The 20,888-nt window shown below is 41.7% G+C and overlaps 2 protein-coding genes and 1 long non-coding RNA gene across 6 annotated transcripts in view; 2 read left to right on the top strand and 1 right to left on the bottom strand.

Moving 5' to 3' along the window:
- PTPN12 (protein tyrosine phosphatase non-receptor type 12) overlaps positions 1 to 6,169 on the top strand; it is a 70,590-nt gene extending 64,421 nt beyond the window's left edge. Inside the window, exons 14-18 of one of the 2 annotated variants that reach the window (XM_069035908.1) lie at positions 1,163 to 1,240; positions 2,569 to 2,657; positions 3,615 to 3,645; positions 4,140 to 4,256; positions 4,858 to 6,169. In XM_069035908.1, coding sequence (XP_068892009.1) covers positions 1,163 to 1,240; positions 2,569 to 2,657; positions 3,615 to 3,645; positions 4,140 to 4,256; positions 4,858 to 4,919 — 377 coding nt within the window. In that variant the 3' untranslated portion in view covers positions 4,920 to 6,169. The remainder of the gene's footprint in view (positions 1 to 1,162; positions 1,241 to 2,568; positions 2,658 to 3,614; positions 3,646 to 4,139; positions 4,257 to 4,857) is intronic. The other variant, XM_069035918.1, reaches the window with a different exon arrangement.
- Positions 6,170 to 7,793: 1,624 nt separating this feature from the next.
- LOC138121905 (uncharacterized) lies at positions 7,794 to 18,463 on the bottom strand. Of its 2 annotated transcripts, none has more exons than XR_011156297.1 (4): positions 18,376 to 18,463; positions 17,339 to 17,448; positions 16,879 to 17,092; positions 7,794 to 9,678 (listed from the first exon to the last, which is right to left on the bottom strand). It is a non-coding gene; the product is annotated as an uncharacterized lncRNA (long non-coding RNA). The 2 variants fall into 2 exon arrangements; XR_011156299.1 differs by lacking the exon at positions 7,794 to 9,678 and adding an exon at positions 10,913 to 13,709.
- A 215-nt stretch (positions 18,464 to 18,678) lies between these two features.
- RSBN1L (round spermatid basic protein 1 like) overlaps positions 18,679 to 20,888 on the top strand; it is a 47,586-nt gene continuing 45,376 nt past the window's right edge. For both annotated transcript variants that reach the window (XM_069035887.1, XM_069035877.1), the window contains exon 1: positions 18,679 to 19,312. In XM_069035887.1, the coding sequence (XP_068891988.1) occupies positions 18,718 to 19,312 (595 nt within the window). In that variant the 5' untranslated portion in view covers positions 18,679 to 18,717. The remainder of the gene's footprint in view (positions 19,313 to 20,888) is intronic.

The following is a 20,888-nucleotide window of genomic DNA, read 5'->3' as shown; positions in this document are numbered from 1 at the left end:
AGTGGCTTTCTCATTTTCATTCTGGCTTAGGACTCTTCTATCTGAAGCTGGGAATGTGGCTGCAATCACCAGTGAAACTTGTCTGTGAACTTACCAGCACCCTAATTGCCTAACCATAGCTGCTGGTGTACATGATCTTACCACACAGTTAAATCCTCTTTTTCATTCAAATGCAGTGAAAAGTAGTTGTACCCTGAGGTAAAAGGAAAAAAAAACCAAAGAGAACAATAAAACATCAACAACACCCAAAACAAAACCCTAAAAGCTCACTTTCAGTTAGTGCATATCCATGGTGACTTTACTTCCTGGTTTGATAGAGGCCCTTTCTGTTAATGGTTTTCTTGTGCTGTATAGTAAACTTGAGATGGAGCAGGTCTCAGAAGTCACTTGGAACACGCTGACTTGTAGAAACTGATGGAATTCTGTCCCTGCAGCAGCTGGGCATGCTGGCAGCTCAAGCTTCATGGCTTTACTACTTGAAATGTGTCTTCCTATTTTTGAATCCTGTGCAGAGTACAGTGGTCAGATGAGATTTCTTATGGCAGCAGCTATTTTAAATTGTTTTAAACCTTTAATTACCACTCCAGATTTCTTAGCAGGTCAGAGAGGGGCTTTTGCTGCCAGAATAGCTTGTGCTCGTACACCCCTGGGAGGTGAGAGGGAACAGACTGGGGACAGGATGTGGTATTGGCATCAACAGTAGCCATCTCCTCTGGCTCCTATTTACCCTTCTGCCTAGTAAACCTTGCACCAGGCTGTTTAACTAGTTTATATCAGTGGTGTGGGAGCCAGTGAGCCTCAACATGGACTTGGGGAGCAAAACTGAGACCTGAAAGAATGAAGAAAAATTATTCTTTAGAGTTACTGAGTTACTGAGGGTTTTTTTCCTCCAAATTATTTAGACTGAAAATGCTTTGTTTTCTTGCATAACACTCAAACTGATCCTACGCCCTTAATGTGAAGTTAATGTTGTTAGATGAAGTTGCTCCACGGCGTTACTGTGGTAAACCAAAATGTTTAATAATACTTAGAACAAGTTTATCTTTTGCTTTAGATTTTATACCAAGTTTAGAGTTATCTCATATATGAAAAGATCAACTTCTAAAAGTCTAGGAGAAAAATCTGTGTTTTTTAACTTATCTAAATGTCATATTTGATTTAGATGCTGATGCTAGTGAAGATTCCTCTCCCCCGCTCCCAGAAAGAACACCAGAATCATTTGTATTAGCAAGTGAACAGAGTGAGTTTTTGATGTTTGGTGATACTTGGAGATAAAATGTGAAGAGCATGTCAGTATTGTATTGCATTTGAATACCCCGAGTTTTGGTTAGTATGTTGGAGCAAATTGTAAAATGGAATGAAAGCTAGCACGTGTAGTGGCTTATTTTGAGGTTTAACCTCTACACACCCTTGAACACAGAGAAATTATTTTTCATTTTCTGACTAAATATGCTGTTATATGATATTTAAGTAATTTGAGACTTCAGTATTAGTGGAGCTGGTTTTCAATCTGAAGGGTATGGAAATGAGATGATACAATGGGAAGATGCAGTACAGTGAGGGAATTTCCCAGCTGTTTTAGTTTCCTACTGCTCCCAGGTAGGGAATGGGTACTCACATGAACAGTGTTTATCTGATTCCCCTTTCTTGGGCAAAGGAAAGATGATGACACCTCATTCTGCACTGCATTTAGTGAACAAGCCCAGTTTGTTGAGTTTAATGTGGTTCACTCTTTGCCTGTGTAAGAAGGGTAACTGCAAAAGAAAGCTAACACAAATTACGTGCTCCTATTATCATAGTCCATTTGTCAAGCTAGTTAATGGCAGAACACAAAACAGATTAATTGAAATTAAGTGATAAATTAGGTTGATGCTTGGTATCTCCCAGAAAACCTAATATCAATGTAGTTATTTACTGAGACTTTTGTTTAGTGTCATTTTGAAACTCGAAAAATTTTGGCCCAGTAGTTAATCTAGGTATTTGCAGCATAAAAACATTGAAGTTCTGTAAATGTGTTCTTTGAGCATCACAAGCATAGGTAGTTGAGTCAGAGTGATCCTTTCTTTGGATATTATGGACCTGCTGCTTTTCTGTGACCACACAAGGAACAAAGTTGATTTCTTAAAAAAAAAACTCTCTCTCCAGGACTGGAATCACTAAAAACACTTCCAGTTTGTTTGTCTTGTTGCATGATGTCAGTAAAGGACAGGTGTGGCTGTCCTGACTTGTATGTTTACTTAGGAGTTCTGAAAAACACCTATTATTACTGCACAGCTGATGTAACAAAAGTTCTAAAAGATCCTTGAAAAAGAAGCCAATTCCCCTGTTGATTAGGAACCCCAAAAGGAGCAAAATGAACAGCCACAATGCAAACACTGCAGTCTTGTGTTTTGAGTTATATTGTGGCATTTTGCCTTATCTGGAGCACTTCTCAAGTAAAGAGATTTTCATGTTTCTACAAGCATTTAATTTAAAAAAAAATGGTTTAGAGCACATTTCTAATGCTGTGTACTAATGCCTCATCATGAGGAGAACTGAAGTATGTTGAGTTGATTTAATTCTTCCTAGGCACACCCTTGCCGAAGCCAGTTCTGATTGCACAGTCGGAGTGGAGCGTGTTGCGCGATCAGCATCTGCCTGAGCCAACAGCCTCCATGGTAAGTGCAGGAGACAAGTCTGTACTAATCAGTTCTGGTTTGGCTGGGAGCTACAACAAAAAGCAAAATACATACTTGTGAGAAGTTGCAGCTGTTGGTCATCTACAACTGGCCAGTTTTACCTGTGCCTGAGCTGCTGAATTGATGTGAAGAACATGTTTTCTTTCCAAGAAAATTATCTGGTTTTCTAAGGTCAGCAATACTTTTAAAAGGAGTCATCCTTAATATATCTTAAATTATGGCCTTAAGAGTGTAAATATGCTGCTTTTAGGGAGCTTGCTGCCTGCCCTTAATGGATCTTAGGCCAATTCAAACTGGAAGAGAACTGCAGTCTCTTGTCCAAGCTGCGGTATGGAGCAGAGCCTCAGTCCAGGGTAACCAGAGCTTTTTCTAGCTGGGTCCTGAAAACCTCCAGAGATGGACATTTTTTATCATCTGTAGGCAACCTGTTCCACTGCCTGAAAAAGGTTTTTTTTCTTATGTCCATATTTATTTTAAACAAACCATGTTTTGCCCATCAAATTTCACTTTTCACTCATACAGCTCAAAGTCATCCAGCATGATCTAGGCAAAACTTTAAAAGCATATAAATCCTTTTGACATTTTTCACTTTTTTTCATGTGCCCCCCATACCTCGCTTAAAAATATGACAAAAAAGATAGATATGAGTTTTCAGGGACTGTAAATGTAGTGTGAGAACTAACCTACCTAAATTTGCAAATAAATTGCAGTGACATGTTTTCAAATTTTCATTAAATGCTAAGGTTCTAATAGTAAACTGTCTTAACTACTGTAGCATTTTTTGTCAATGTTGAGTCAAGTAAAAAATGCATAAGCAAGTAGGGATTTCCATGAATGTTACATGTTTTTGGCAATGTTTTCATAATCTTAAATTTCTGACTTTTTAGTTTTTTGGAAGTGGTTTGTGTAATTATTTTATATATCTCTCATTAACAGGGTTTGAAAACAACTTCACCTATACTACCTGGTAAGTGGTGGAAAAGCTTTTTTAATTTTTTTTTTCAAAATACATTTTTCCTACTGAACAAAAATTTGCCTGAACTTGGTGTTTGCTGTGAAGATATTGTCAGTATATTGTCAAATATACTGAATATATTGTTACCTATGATGTCTAAACACCTTTAGTTTAGAAAGAACATGAACAGATGCCTTCATGTTGATGTATTAAATGGCACTGTGAGTTTTTGCTATAAATAGGTGCTATGTGGGATTTCCATACAAACTAACACAAAAAATAATAATCCAGATTTGGCAAGCAGAAATATGTTGCTGTCACTGAACATCTACTTCATAAACAATTTTCAAGTATTGCTTTTAGGAAATGATAAATTGGCTTTGAAAGCTTTATTTTTGTAAATAGTATTTGCTGCCAGCTGTTTCCTGGACTGTAATGACAAGTGGCATTGCCACAGTGGTGACTAAGTGAATGTTGTTACAGCGAGGGCTCTGTGTGTTTTCCAGATCGTCCTGAACGAAGCAACAAAACACCAACTGACATTTTACCTCAGATTTCTTTTTCTGGTTCCACTGATACAAGAGGTCAAATTTCAGAATTTCCTGCAGAAGTAACAGATATTGGTAATTACAAATCTTTCAAAATATGATCACTAGATGACTTAAACAGGGGATTCAGTATCAGTACTGGTTTGGATAGCTGCTGCTACTGCCACCCTCCAACTCACTGAGATGCAGAACCCAGACAAATAAGCCTGCCTAGTCTTTTTAGGAGTGCTGAAGGAGTATTCCCCAGAATAAATGATTAAATAATTCTTCACTTTGAAAAAAACCCAAAGTGTATAAAATACAGAATTTGTCAAATGGGTTATAATTTTTGTAAAGCACCGAAAACTTCCAGAAATAATACCTGGTAACTGCTTAGGTATGCAGAGAAGGAGGAAAAAAAAGCTAACAAAGGCTGTAATACTGTATTTACTGAAAAGTACTTTCCAGTGAGTTTTAAGTACTGAACTAGAATGACATACAAATTCTTCAGATTTGTATTTCCTATGGCCAGAGTGCCTTCAGAATTCCTCATAATACAAAATTGTTTTCTAGCCCTGAGAGTAAATCTGTTCTGTAAGAGCTGGAGCATGTCTTAGTGTTCTTCTGACTGCTGCCAGCCTTTGTGAGCCTGTGTTGTACCAGCAGACAAAAGTATTAAATACATTTCTTTCCTTAGGTTTTGGTAACCGCTGTGCAAAGCCCAGAGGACCAAGAGAGCCACCTTCAGAATGGACATGATCCAAGATCCAATGGACATACTATCAATAAATTATACTGGAAAACTCAAGTGCCACTGAGAACCAGAGAAATAGTGTTCCACTTTCCTGGGGGGCAACTAACACAGAGCAGTGTAGATCTAACTATCAATGGTACATTCTTGCAGTGCATCCCACGCAAAACCTGACACATGGTTCACAACAGTGGATTCCAGTATTACAACCTAACTTTTTTGCTGGGGCCATCTACCTGCCTTACTACACTTAGGAGAAAGTATTACATATGATTTATTTTGTAACTTCAAGTATTATTGCCTTAATGTCTTTTAACCCTGTTACACGCTGCTTGTAGACATATGTTAATATAGTAATACTTTTGACAGATTGTGTTTATGGACTACTTTTTGCTAACATTTGATTACCATGTATGCATTATTTTGTATATGTACAGGGCAAGTAAGTATATAATTTGATAAAGTTGCAATCATAAAATATTAACAGAAGATGTAAGAAATCTCTGCATGATCTAAATTTTTGTGTACCTTATTTGTAAATTATTTGCCCTGAAGTTTTAGAAAATAGTTTCTGGGGTTTTTTACAAAAATTGCTGGACACATACAGCCAGAATTGCAGGTTAGCAGAGATAAAAGATTGTAATGCATTTTGTAAATTGTAAGCAAAAGGTTATTTTTATATTATATACTGTTTAATTGTCAGACCTGATTTGTTCTGGTTTTCATCTAGTCATGGAGATTCAGTAAGTGCCTTGGAACAGTATTGAATTCTCTTAGCCTGTGTGTGTTACTTCAGTGTTTTGAGTTCATCTGGAATTAGATTATCAAAAGTATTTGTACGTTTCTTAGTATATTTGACCTGCCAGTAAAAGAGAAACCATTTTGCATAAGCAACACTCCTTAGTTTTCATTTTAATGTTTCATCAGTTACAATCTTTAGAAAATTCATCTCTATCACCTTTCTGTATAGTAGGATTTTGCGGTTTTAATATGACGTGTTTCTAATTTGGGAAAACCAGAACACACTGGTAAAAGGACTGTTTCAATACCACTGTCTTCTCTTACAGATGGGGAATACAATTTTTGTTGTTCAGCAACTGTGTATGTAAGAAAGCAACTTATATGAAGGTTCACCTGGAGCCCTTGCAGCTACACTGTATCTTGGCAATATATTATGTCAAGAGTTAATCCTTATAAGGATTCCTTACTTAAACTTTTCTGTAATACAATCTTTAAATTAAAGAAAGCAAAAATCTCACTATGGGTGTTTTTACTCTTAGGAAAGAAAACTTGTGTCCAGAAGCAAAGTGTAACAGAGTGATGGATGGCAGTCTGAGCTAGCTTACAGATCTCATACTTGAACAGAACACTGACACTCAGGACCTTATTTTTAGTAACTACTTTTAAAGTTCTGGCTAGCAATAATGTCAGAGAAGCAAAGAAGAATGTGTAGAAGAAAATGTTCATTTCAGGTAGAGAAACTACATTAATCTAAACTTTAGCCATGGAAACATTGTCTGATCTACTACTTGTACCTTTAGTGTCTCTGCTGAAAGAGCTAATGCCCAGATAGCAGCTCTGTTGTAACTTCCTGAAGGTACATAACTTGCAATTACAGAAAGTCTCTTGACTGTGGATTTAATCACCATGTGCTTGGTACATGTGACAGATTGCCAAGCTGGGGAGCTCTTTCAAAGAACTGTGTGCACTATAAATACTTCCCATGGATGTAGTTTTGCAATTATTCATTTAAAAATAAATAATTCAATGATATATGCCATCTTGGATAACCTGTATCTACTATATTCCTGATCTGTAAACAGTTCAGACAGCTGGAATGTTCTGCAGTTGGCAGAATAAGGCTGGCCTGAACTTTGTTTCCCTTCCCTCACGTTGCAGATGATTAGCTCAGACTTTCACTCTTATGAAGCTCCTGTGGATTTGTAATGTGAGATGGGCTGTCAGCACCCCTGGGCAGTCCAAATCATTGGAACGTTTGGGAAAAAAAGTTAAGAGAATTTCCAAATATGTTTTGGATGTACTTTTCAAGCATCTCTTCCATATTTGTCCACCAATAAAATACAAAACTGTGCAGGTAGTAGATTGCTGTTTTTCACACAGGAATTTCACTTACAGCAAAGGCTGACCCAAATCTGTGCACTACATACAGGGCATCTGGTTAATTAAAGTACATCCAGGTTCATCTTTTTCCCCCTTAGCTTTGCACAGATTTGGATCCTATTCCAGGCTGAGTTGCACAGAAAAAAAATCAAAGAAAGGTTGCAGCCTTTCTTTGCTTTAGTGATACAAAACTGCAATTATCCTACATGGATTTCTGTTTCTTTTGAAAGAGCTGATTCACAGCTCGCTGTTCCCTGCTTTGAGTTTTATATTTTCACCTACTGTATTTCAGATAAGCTGACACTTTTAAGAGCAAGGTGAAACCTGCCCAATGTCATTACTTTCTGTATCTGCTCTTGTGGGTGGTGCAGAGATAACTGCAGGTCTGGATGCTTTACACTGGGGACTTTCATGTCATAACTTTGAAATACTATCATATTAACAGCTTCATCAAAAAAAACCAATCAACCTTGTGGTTGATTTGAAATGGAATCTAAAAGGGTTTAGAGTATTACACTGGCTTGCAAATTATCACTGAAGCCATTTTGTATATATATTGAAATCAGTCCTGTTTAGTTCCAGTCTTTCATGTTATTTTTTCTGAAAGCAGTCTTCAGCTTTCATCTCTGAAGTGCAGCTTTTCAGGCATTGACGTGATTACTGTAGCAAAGAAGCAGTAATGCTACTCAACCCAACTATTTCTATTACTAACCACTGCCTTGGCTTGTTTGTCATTCTGTATTTTTCTAATACACCATTGATTAATTTTTTTCTAAAGGTATTAATATTGAACAAATCATGCAGTGAATGATCACATCAAAAGCAGAATGAGTTCTCTGTGCTTTAGAAACGTGATTTTTCAAGTCTCAAGAAAGCTGACCTCTGCCTATACCACTGTTTATTACTCAGCATCTGTAAGGTTGTGCATTGATGTGACAGGTAACTTTCTATTTTGGTAGTAATTAGAGCATTACGCCAGCATTTTTATTTCTTAACTGCTAGGAAAACCTGCTGCATTTACACATAATTTTCCTTAAAGAAGTTTCTAACTTGGGAACTGGGCAGAACAATGAAAATCTCAAAGAATTACCTCTGGGTTTTTGGGTATTGGAATCTTGGATTGGGTTTCTTTGGAGATAAATCTCTAAAAGAATGAATGAGATCAAGTGTGATCAGTGACTGGGCAGCATGATAACCCCGTGCTGCTGGAGCAGTTGCTTTTAGCTGCAGGTCAGACTGTTGGGAAGCACCCAAATACAAAGCTCTTGCCTGCAGCATAACCCTGGCATGCTGCAGACAGAGAGGGAACTCAGCAAGAGAGGGTTGGGCTAGGCAAAGAATAGCAATGCATATTGCCTTGAAAAGGGGATTTTGAGGAGGAAAAAGGAGTTAGGGACTTGGGACAATGGAACTGAGCAACCAGATAAAATTGCACACAACTGAGGCTTTGAGAATTTTCTCAAGACTTTGAGGGAAGAGTAACATCTCTGCAGTTTAAACAAACAAGTTGCAATTCCTACAGCCCATTGCCAAAGAAGGGTCTTTCTCACAATCTCAAAATGCTCTTCAGCTCTTGAGAAGCTGAAACAGTGTCTAAGGAAGGTTATCCTGCGTGGGCTAAAACGCAGGGTTAAATGCATGGAACACATGAACCAAGGACAGAGCATAGCTGGGGCCAGTTAGCACAACACACTGACTACTCTGGAGCCCTCTGAGTATCTAGAGCCTGCTCAAACAGCAAGGCTGTGAAGTGGTTAGTAGCAGGCTTAGTTAACATCCAGTTAATCAGAGAGCCAGGCTCTCTGATGTGACTTTTTCTAACCATTTCAACACATGTACTTAATCAAAACACAGGTTTATCAAGCATTGGGTCAAACAGAACAAGAAAATAACTTTTCTTGGCTGCAATGCCGTGGTATCCTTATGACCTGTACCAAATGTTCCACTTCATTGCTTCTAAGACTACATGGCAAAAGCTTAGTATTTGCAGTCTTAAAGCAGTGAGCAAATAAAATATTGTTTGCTGTTTTGATCTATTCAGTCATAGTTGCTGTAACAGTTGATTTCTTTAACAACTTAACTCTTGCCTCTGAAATTACATTGTGTCTGCATGAAGAACTTACTGTAGTGAAGCCAAGGTAAGAAATCAGTTTTGCATTTTGGCTTAAATCCTGCAAAGTTACATACCCTGTGCATGTAAACAGCTGTGGTGAGCTCAATGCACGTATTCATCCATGGGGTTGAATGTTGTGTGTCCATGTTTGCCCTTCTGGGGCACTCATAAGGACAGTGGTTAGCTCTGCCTCAGGCACCGTGACTGAGCTTCGTGGATTTCAGGCAGTGAGGTGGAAGTTGTCTTTCACATCTACAATTCCTACTTTGATCCACAGAGTTACAGTCCTTGGTATAAAAGATCACAAGCAGGCAAAAAAAATTATCTTTGGGTAGGTAGTGCCACAATCTCATGGAGAGCTTAACTGTCAAGTCAAATGAAGAGCTGGACTTGGATCAAAGATGATCCCATTGTTCAAACATGGAGTATCAAAGACTGCTGAGTTTTTCTGCTTACTTGACTCCACTCTTCATGAGAAGACACCTGGTGTGTGGTTCCATCCCAGTATATATTCCACCTGCTACATCTCTGGCCTAATGTTAAAAGGACAAAAAAAACCCCATCAGGTTCATAATCTGAGTATTTTCAAGTCTTTTGCTATATTTGTTCAAATTTTTATTTGCTTTCTTGCTGTTTTCACATTAAATGGTGTATTCATTGTTCAAGTGAGCCTGTAGAAACTGGCAGGAAGAAGACACAAACCTTGTGAGGAAACATGCCAGCTCTGGTGTATGTTGGCTGTAGCTGTTCTTTTATTTGCCGCATCTCCAAAATGTATATGCTTTATGGTGAATATTTAACTTTGTAATATCACTTATACATTTTATCAGCCCTGCCCAGTGCACTTCTCATCTTAGGGTTTCAGTCTTGCCTGCACTGAACACTATGTGGCTGAAAGTGAAGGAAGGTTGGGCCTGGTACACTAATGTCCCATGTTACTGTGGTATCTGGACACAACTGAACCCACCAGTGAAAGGCTAGCAGTTTTGTTAAAAAGCAGTAATGTAGCTTCTGATCTGTTTCATCAGAGACAATTGAAAGCCAAAGCAGCCATCCCTGTGAACTCCAGTAGAGAATCTAGGGTTACTTTTCCCATTGATGTGAATGGCCCGTACCATCAGGCTTTTCTGAAAAAGCACTTGTACACAGGTTTTTATAAAAGTTAATTAAAAAATTATTCATAACTCATGTCATGAGATCTGTGGGGAGTAATTTGTGAGCACTTCAGAAATCAAGCAAATTGCCTGGATAAAGTGATCCAAAGAATGGTCTCTGCTTGGTGTGTGGTAAAAAGTGAGTCTGGCAGGGTTGGGAAGAACAAGGAGCACGTAATGCCAGAGGAGAGAGGTGGGAAGAGCTGAACTGTAGCAAGTACAAGGGGTAAAACCTCTCTGCCCGTGGGTAATAAAAGGCTGAAGTGAACTTGTTAAGCAGGTTCCCAGTTTTGTAAGCTCCTCAGAAGGGCAGAGGTGTGGTTGGGTAACAGGAATGCAGCTCAAGGAAGACGCTTCTTTAAATAAATTGTTGGGTTGGATTTTCTGCTCAAATCTGCAATTGAGTACCAGCCTCTTGGGTTTTGCCTGATCAGGCCCAGACAAAGATTACTCCCTAAGGTGGGAGAAAAATAAGGATAATAACCCTAATAAGGATAAACTGACCCTTGAACTATCCTGGAGTGGGTGGGAGAAGTAGAGATGTGAAGAAAGTTAACTTCAGAAAGCAATCTCTTGTCAGGAATTTTGAGACTTCAAAGTGATACCTGAACAAGGGCGCTTTATGATACCATTGCCATGCAATGAATACATCTTTGTTTGCCTGTTGACATGTAAATCACTGGTAAGAAGGAAGCAATGCAAGTGATTCTTTTTATAATGTAAATCAACCTTTATTATACATTAGGACTAGTGAGACACCTAACAGCTCTGAGTTGCTGAGCAGCTCTTTCCCCTTCTGTGTCATCAGACAGCAAGCTGATCAAGTTCACTGATGCTGGAAAGAACACTCAAGTGTATTTTTCCCCCTAAATCTACCCTTTTTGGAAATCAGGTTTCAGACCCTACAAAAATTATTTCTACAGGTAAATTAGTTCTTTACCGTTTGGATGGTGGGTGGTGGTCAAAGTTCTCCTGAATTTAATTCTCTGGTACTTCTGCCTTTCACGTGTTCTGTTTAGAAAAAACTGAACCTTAATTTGAGCAGCTATTCCACAACAGGGAGGGTGGTCTCAGAGTCCCTGATTCATATGAAAGGGGGTGTCTAGTCTTACAATTAAAAGAAATGAAAAACATCAGGCCTCTTTTGGACCTCAGGCACCTGCCAACATCCTCTGGGTGCTAAGTTGGAATGGCTACGGGAGCCAAAAGGTCTTTCTTAGAGATCTTCCATGTTAGTCCAAAAGACTGAGCTCAACCCTGCCTCAAGGAGGGGTTTGGCTCCAAGAGAGGCAGCTCCACTCTTGGGCCTGTCTGCAGTCCCCAGATCACAGGGAGGTATTTTGGAACGAAGCAGCATTTGTCACTAAACCAAATGCTTTGTGTTTCAGCCGTTCAGGGCTCCTCTCCTCACCACTTCTGGAACATGTGATGTGCTCTAGGGAGTCCCCGTAACGCATAAAATGTACAGGTGCTCCTACAGACCACATCATGTGCCTATCTAATTTGTATTTGAAACCATGAGACAAATCCTCCCTTTGGTCTTCAGAGACCAAAATATGTGTAACAGTAAGGTCCACAGAAAGGGCACCGGGGTATGTCACTGCTTGTAAAATGCTGCACACTTCAGTTACACAACTCAGAAGGCTAGCTGGAGATTTTATTAGAAATTTTATCTTAATGATGTTATGTAGATATATCAAGCAAGCACTTTTTAGTGTCTCTTCTTTCAGTGATTAAGAATGTGTGAAGAATTTTTCCATCTGCTTCTTCGTCTACCTCCCCATTAACTGAGCATCAGAAGCAACCAGCACAAGGGAGCTCCCTTGGAGCAGCCTCTGGGCCAGAATCTGTGGTGAGACGATAAATCTGTCCTGCACATTTGCTGGAAGTGGGGCTATCCATCATGTAGGCTCAGCATTCCTGCCTCTAAGCCAGGGCAAGACCGTACAAGTAACAAGGTACAATTGTGATTTCACATGAGTAGGCTAGGAGGAGCCCACTGAGCTCCCATTTCAAGACTGATCTGAGGTTGATAGTGATGTGTTAGATTTACACCGAAGTTATTCCTTCCATCCTGAGTAAATCCCAAAGCCCCTAACTGCCATCCAGCACACATACTTAAACATTTTTGGGTGACTTTATACTGTGAGATGCTTTCCTAGTGCCACGGTGTAGAAATTTCAGGTGCAATTATCTTCCAGTTACATCAGAGAAAGTCTGAAGACCTTATGACAAATGCATTTTTTTTTTTTTTACTTTAAACAGTTTGTCTTAAACTAACTGTTTCCCAGAATCACCGTGGGCACTGATCTGATAAGCTGCTGCCTCTACTGTGGAATAAAATTTGTGAACAGACAGAAAGCTCTTGATTGTGGATTTTTCCATGAAGATGTTGTTTATGTGACCAAGAAGTTGAGGTGAGCAGTGAAAGATTAGCCGCTACATATAAATAGCTGTTTATTTTATTTTTATATCTACACGTACAAATATAAACTGCTACTTTGCAAATAAGTGCCTGTACCTAAGACACAAAACCCTGAATTTCCTAGAACTGAATGTACTCCAAATCAAGACCCGGTTGGATGGGACTCCGAGCAACCTGGTCTAGTGGAAAGCGTCCCTGGTCACAGCAGAGAGGTTGGAATGAGATGATCTTTCCAACCCAACCGTTCTACAACCATTCTTTGATCTGTTTATCATTCCATAAGCCTTTAGGGATAGGAAAAAGAAGCCATCAGGAAATCCATATGGATTTCAGTTCATTGACTTGAACTCTTTGGTAACAGTAAGAGGTATGCATATCTCATAGAATTGCTTGTTAAGGAATAAGTATTCTTTTAAAGTTTAGTTTGGGAGAATCTGTGCATTTTCTTTCATGGAATCACAGAATGGCTTGGGTGGGAAAGGATCTTAAAGATACATAACAGAGGCTATGTCAAACTTATACCAAAAAAGCCCTTACTCAAAACCAAACTAGTTCCACAATCACCTGTGAAACCATTGGAATCTCCTGTTGGAAGACCATAGAATTTCCAAGCTGATACTAATGACAGGATGGGGTGTGGGGCTATTTAGAGCCCAGGCAGGCACAGCTCAGTGGGAAATGTGGCTGCTCTAAGTCCTTGTCATAGCAAATAGATATTGATTCCTGTGCCTGCTGAAGCAAAGACTTGCAGGTCCTTCTCTCCAAGATGTTTGGAGCGGCTTGCAGCTGGAGCATCAACAAGCAGAAAAGATGGTGATTTCCAGGCACAGCCCACAGAAAGGGCCCTTCTCCCATGGTGTCCCTTTCCTCAAGGGTGGGAGCAGCCACAGCCTTGCTGTAGCAGCTGCAGTACATCTGCTGGGATAGAAGGTTTAGACTCTGTATTGTAGTTTTTAAAACGCAGCCAGGATATAGTGGACAAACTCTGGAGGGATTTAAGTGAAGGTGGATCTAATGGTAGTGGATTCTAAGGGAAATGAAAAAATGACTATTTGCTTAAGTATCTGCACAGATCTGTGCAAAGCAGCAGGGAATTCAGGTATCTCAAATTGCAGTGAGGAGGCTGTTAACTTGTAAAAAATCTAGAGCTGCAAACCAGCAGCTTCATTTGAAGAAAATTAGTATCTTAATTGTTACTGAAATAAGAAAATGGATAAGACTTTTATCCATCTCCTCCATATGTAAGGAAATACAGTTTTGCTCAGCTTGCATCCTCTTGCTTTCATACTGATTTTAGTCATTATGTACCTTTGGTATTGAAAAATTCTAAAGATCTTTCAAATAGTCAGAATTTTTTTGGGTGCTATGAGGACAACAGCTAAGCAAGCAGATATCATTCAAAATTGTGAATATCAAGACTTTCCAAGTTTGCTCCATTGTTGTGATTATTATTACACTTCAAAAAAGAAATATTGGAGCTGGGGTGTTTCACATGTTAAACACAAATGAGGAAACCAGTTGTAAAGACTAAAGAGCTGTTATAGCAGTAATCTGTAGCTGTTTGAAAAAACATTAAACAAGAAACAAGTACTGTAGGTCCTCCCCGAAGTGTAAACTTCTTTTTGTGGTTTTTATGGATTCTATAAAATGTTGGCAGATTAACAGGGTAATAAAAACCATGAGTGTCCCCAGTTGTCTGCTCTGCCACTCTGCCAAATGTCTAACCCACCAACCCTGAGCAGTCAGCAGAGACATCTGCTGCTTCTGAGGGGAAAAAAGGCTTCTTAGGATAACCACCGCCTTGGTCACAGGTTTGATCAAAGATGCACACTCCCCTTGCTCAGGCGTGGGGACACTGTCCCTTGCAAAGGACAATGGCAGGAGGGGACAGTTCTTATCACCCTGCAGCAAGGCTTGTCATGCTGTCAGCAGCTCCCAGTTATGCGCCAAGTTAGTCCCCAGTGTCTCATTTAGTTCAATTGTTTGGGTGGTAATTGCAGAAGTATTTGGATATGTCACTGGTTGGTCTGAAAACCCTGACTATGGAAAATGAGGCTCTTCTAAAATAAATCACACTTTTACATGATGAGACCACCTTTGTCAGTACATTTCTGTGCACACAAGGCTAGTTTTCACCTCCACTTCCAAAGAGGAATTAACTGACTTTCAGTGAGTTTGAAGAAAAAATGAATAGCATTAAAAATTACAGTTAGCTAATTTTGCAGACAAAAACCAGCATAAAGATGTCTAAGTGTTATCGAATGTTTTGAATTTACACTTGGCACAATTATTTCCATGCTTGACTTAAGAACTGAGCAGATGCCAAACCAAGGAAGAAAGCACATGGAGAACAAACCATTGGAATTATAAAGAGATTAAGTAACATTTCTGGAAGCTGTTTTTCTATTTAAAGACCTGAGTAGGGCTACAAAGCATCACTTTGGTAGGGAGCTAAGAGCATAAAGCCAAAACACCTGTGTACAACATTTACATTCAGCTTTTTATTTTATAAGGGCTGTCTGAAATGATTCTAAGTTTAGGTGAATGTATACACTAACTTGTTTAAGTAAGTGTTTTGATTAATAACATTTAGATCAGTATTTCATAATTACCCTAATTAAAATGGCAATGCATTTGTAATAAGCAAGCTAATAACATGGGAAGCTTATTCTTAATACATGTTGGAGTGCTTTGTGCCTGACATATTTACTGTTATGGTTTTGCCTCATTTCAGTTTCCATGGTCTAGAAAGCCTTCGTGGATTTCCCTAACTGCATATAAAATTATAGACAAAAGCACATTGATATGATTTCCATAATCAGTTTAAAGGCTTCTGCTGAAAGATGGGCTCTCTGGTCTCTGTGTGCGGGGTGCTGCCAACACCCCTCAAGGACTGACCCCCACAAAGACTCCCAGTTCACACAGCTCTCTCTCTGCAGTGGACTGGAGTTTTGACACAAGACTGCTGTATTTCTCTGTAGTAGTTTGGTTTGGGGGAAGTGTTTTGACAGTGCTTCTCGAGATGGTATCATTTCATTATAAGCATATGTATTTCACTCATTTCAGTTAACATCAGACCAAATTTGTGATTCTAACCTGTACTTTACACCAGGTATACTGCTCGTATTTACGCCCTCTTTGTTAAAGATGCTCTTTATTCTGAAGCGGTTTTGGTGTTTCTTATCTTGTCTGTCTCATTCAGGAGTGTCTGCCTGGGGTGTGTGCGCCAGCAGCAAGAGGTTTAATTAAAGTAAAAACAGGTAGTAAGGAAGACACCCTGAAATTTAGTTTTAATATTCTGGAATGCATGCTCACCATAGGTATGGTGGAACACTTTAATATATCTGTGTGATTGGTGACAAAACAAGTGACAGGGACAACACCCCTCCCTCTAATGCCTGTACAGCAGCATGACTGTGGGAGCTGAAGCAGAGCCGGCTTCTGAATTTCATGCACCCTGCAATTTTCTCTGCTGACAAATGGGTATGAGATAGCAGCAGCAAACCTCCAAACATTAGTCACACTGCTTTCCAACAAGCAACAATTACATGTAATAGGTACTCTGTCATCTTGCTCTAGCTGAATTCTATAAAGAAGTCACTAATAAAAACTTGGCTTATGCTTACAAGCACAATATGCTACTACAGAAAGCATAGGAAACAACTTCAGCTTGACATGAGTTTAGTAGCATATTGTCAGCTGCTAAAGTTTGCTGCACCTTTTTATTTATCAGTTTTTAAATCTAGTGTTGGGCTATGAGTTCTCCTTTCACCGTTTTATCTCTGTACCTATTTTTGCATTTCTGGGTTGCATTACGATTAAATGCATTTTTTAGACATCCAAGCATATCCAATACAAAGTTCAGAAATATAAATTGTCTTAATTATTAACATTGATATAAGTGCACATATCAAGATATTCAGCTATTTATACAGCTATCCAGCCTTATTAGCCTAATAAGTCTTGCTGAGCCTGCTGCATGGAGAGAAGTAATGTACTCCTAGGTGACTCTGGCATTTCACAGAGGTTGTGGTGAAGTTCCTTGAACCAAAACCAAGCCCTAGGATTTACTCTAGTTAAAGAACAAAGAAACACTGCTCTTCTGTTTCTCAAAGCCCCCAAAAGCCAGAGGTGAAAATATGGTTGTGACTTACCTGAAGTTTGAATGAACTTAATATACTGTTGACTTGGTATCAATACCAGCATAGAAGGAAGATGAACTTGGTTGTAAAGCCTGTGAAACTGAGACAGTGCCATGAGGTGCCTCAGATTCTCACTCTAGAGTCACCACAATCCAGTCTCCATTAGGGGCTGGTGTATAGGGATACCAATGGCCTTGTGTGCATTTCATGGCACCTGTAACATCAACTGAGACAAAATCACTGATTTTGACTAAGGTGGATGGGTCACCTTTACTTAACCTGGAAAAGAGATATGTCTATTAAAATGCACAGGTTTTTCTCATCCACTGATACAAATAAAACATTTCTGAGGGAGCAGAAAATTACCTTCATACTCATAAGCCCACTCTAGTTTACCAGCTTATGTACATACGGGTAGATTTGTACCTGGATTTCAGTCTGGGACTGGATGTGAGTGAGCTTGCTTAAATACCTGCTGTGAAATGTTCTTCCTTTGATGTAGATGCCATTTTCCCCATCAGGCCCAGAAATACAGTTTGAGGACTCTCTCTCACACTCTCACAGTAGCGGAACTTGAAACATCTGAGGAAAAAGCAGAGTTGTCTGGATACAGAAAATTTATTCTTTGCTGCTGGTGAGATCAACACTGAACTGCATTCAGCCTGGTTTACAACTTGAAAAGAAAATGAAACAAAGGAGGAGATAACCCAGGTGCGAGGAGCTTATTCTGAGGCTGATCAGTGGCAGCTCAAATGAAAATGGTTTGTGGAGCAAAAAAATCTAAACTTAAAACCTTGTTTGCCTGCTGATACATCACGTACAGAATTTCTCAGAGCAATTTGATCCGGCTGCCAATTGCCAGGTTCGGTTTAATGTGGCAGCGACTCTGTTCCTCCCGCTGCAACCAGGAGACCTCAGGTGTGACTGACCAGAGCGGGAGCCCGGCAATGCGAACACTCCAGGAAACTTCTGTTCATTTCCGCGACGCTTCCTGCTGACACCAGGACTTGGGGGAATTTCAGTCTGCTCCTGAACCGCGGCTATGGCAATTTTAGACGCCAAAGGCACGGCTGGGGGCTCCTACTTGGCACACTGAGCTCAAATCCCTTCCCTGAGGCAGGGCGGTCAGTGATCCCGCTGGTGACAGACACCCGACTGTCCCGGCGGGATGGCACGGGCCCCTGGCACAGCCGCTGACCCCCGCAGCCTCTGCCTCCTCCCAGCAGGCCCTCCGCTTCCAGGCTGTATGTGACTCCCTCCGAGGATGCGGCAGAGCCTGGAGAACTCGGGTTCAGCCCTTTACAGAGCGCGCCCATCGAACAACGCCCTCGTCCCCGGGACATCCCGAGGGACCGGTGTATCGCCCCCCGGGGTACATCCACCGGGAACGGCGCTAGTCCAGACTTCCCTTATTCCCAAACAAACGCCCTTCCCAGGAACAGCCCGTGGGGCTGCCGGGATCCCGTCAGCCGCTCCCAGAGAGGAGAAGCCCAAAACCTGAGGCATTACCGAAACCCCCGGGATGCACCGGGATCCAAACCTTCTTTATTCCCAAACAAACGCCTTTCTCAGGAGCGCCACCGCTCCCCCTCTCCGGTCCCCGCTGCGCTCCCCTCACGTCCCCGCTCCCGCCCGCCCCTACAGCGCCCCCGCCCACTCGCGCCCTGCGCACTCAGCCGAGCCACCGCCCCCAATCCCCTGAGAGCCCGCCCCCCCTCCCGCCCTGTGACTGGCTACTCTCGCTGTCAGTCCGGAGCCTCCCCTGCCCATTGGGCGAGGTGAGGGCGCTGCCCCGCCCCTCGGCGCTGTCGGTTGGGGCGAGCCGAGAGTAAATAGACTCCGGAGCCCAAGATGGCGGAGCCGCCCAGTCCCGGTCGTGGCGCGGCGCCTCCCGAGCAGGAGCCGCTCGGCGCCAGGGCGGCCCCGGACGCCAAAGGTTCCCGCGGATCCCAGCCGGCCGCCAAGAAGGTGAAGGGAGCCGAGGAGCGGAGCCTGAAGGGCGCTAAGCGCGTCAACGGTGAAGGGGGCGGCGGTGGCGGGAGCGCCAAGCAGCCGCTGCCCGCGGTCGTGCCGAGCTACAGCGGCCCTGCGCCGTGGGGCTTCGCCACGCTGCCCTCGGGCCCCTCGGCGGGCACGGGGGGCTTCGCCTTCCCTTCCCCGCTGTCCCGGAAGCTGCTGCCGCCCGCGGTGCTGCTGCCGCCGTCCGCCTCCCCCTCCTCGTCCCGCCCGCAGCACCAGCACCGCCACCACCGGCACCGCCTGGCGCTGGCGGCCGAGGCGGGAGGCGGAGGCAGCGGCGGCAGCGCCAAGCCCAAGAGACCCAAGGAAAAGCGGGACAAGGAGAGGAGGAAGCACGGGGCGCTGCCCGTGGTGGCGGCGGCGGGAGATGGCGGCGGGGCCCTGAGCCGGGAGGAGAACGGGGAGGTGAAGCTGCTGTTCCCGAAAGGTGAGCGGCGGGGCAGCGCCGGCCGCGGGGGGCTGGACGGGGCAGCGAGCGCAGGGGGCTCGGTGGAGCTGCCCGGCGGCAGCGGGAGGTGGCTGTGACCCGGGCCGGGGGCTGCGGGCAGCGCTGCGGCCGTCACACACCGTTGGCGTTGTGTAAGTTCGTGGGGAAGGCAGCGGCGGCTCAGTCCGCCGTCAATCCTGTCAAAAAAGGGGGTGTGGAATTAGCGATGGCGTCAGCCAGAAGCTGCCAGAGGTCCTAGGTTTTGTTACCTATTAGGGAAATGAGGATGCCCAGTAATTTATTAGAAATGTGCGAACAAAACTGAATTGGGGAACAACAGAGAACACGTTTCAAAAAATCACCCTAATTTAAAAATTAAATCGTGAATGATCTCGTTTCTTAGGTTATTATTTTTTACAGGCTAAGTCACTGAGTACTAGAGAGCATGCAGTTAAAATTTAGATACTTAGATTTTTGGAATCTCACGTAGTTGCTGCTTTAGTCTTTTTATTTCTTGAAGATCACATCTGCCAAGGAATGCTCAAAGCCTTCAGGATAAGGGGTGGAGTGCTGGGTTAGTTCATTAGTGGGGCTGGACAAAAATGGCCATTCGAGGTAGGACAAGATGTCAGGCAAGAGTCTTGCTTGGATTCCTGCTGTGATCAACAGTAAATCTTGGGAACTAAAAGACAATACATGACTGTATGAAGACAGTGCAAGAATACATGCTTTTAATTCTTGCATGTACTTTCCTAGTCTCCAGTGACCTTAAACCAGATGTTGATGCTTTTAGATTTACATTGAAATATGAGGAATTTGAAACGTGCACTCCATTACCTAGTTTAATCAAGTTTCCTTTCTTTTAATGGAAAGATAAATTACAGCTGTTGTGTAAATTTAGGTTACTTTGATTGTGGCCTGTACCTGTAATTACAGGATCAGCCAAGCTTGTAGAGAAATATCAATATGCCTTTTTGTCTATTGATTATGTTGTCTGGCTACCTTAGTGCATTTTCCACTAATTTCCATGGGTATCTTAGTGTATGATTCACTTACCGTTGAGGGTTTTTTTTGTTTTTAAATTTTGTACAAGTGGGTTTTAAGTATGTAATTTCAGTGCTTTCAAGGGTTCCATTTTCCCCCCTTTCTCCTGTCCAAAAGGTGACTTGGAAAAAGTCTTTAGAATGATGCTCAGTACCCATTTAATATTGGTGAAATCATCATGTCTTCAAGGATAGCTGCTAAGAAACTCACCCAATAGCCTTCTAGCAAAGCTATGTAATTAGTAATCATACTCGCTCAGATTGCCATAGTGTCCTACTAGTGTTAAAGAGTCATGTTAGTAAATCTGGGAACAATATTACAATAGCAAGATGAAATATTCTTTCACATTGGTAAAAGAAATTGACACTGATAGTGTTAACTGAATAATTGATGTGATTTGTTGCTAAAGAGGAGATTCTGCAGCTTGTATGTGGAAAAGATACTTTTCTCAGAGCTTATATACTGACAGGCACAAATTCTTTATTTTTTTGGTTGCTGGGTGCTCAGAACAGATCCTTTTACCTCACATTTA

Source organism: Aphelocoma coerulescens, chromosome 1A, assembly GCF_041296385.1.
Source record: "Aphelocoma coerulescens isolate FSJ_1873_10779 chromosome 1A, UR_Acoe_1.0, whole genome shotgun sequence".
Classification (NCBI taxonomy): Eukaryota; Metazoa; Chordata; class Aves; order Passeriformes; family Corvidae; genus Aphelocoma; species Aphelocoma coerulescens.
Note: the sequence above shows the minus strand (reverse complement) of the source record. Positions and strands in the feature narration are given on the sequence as shown.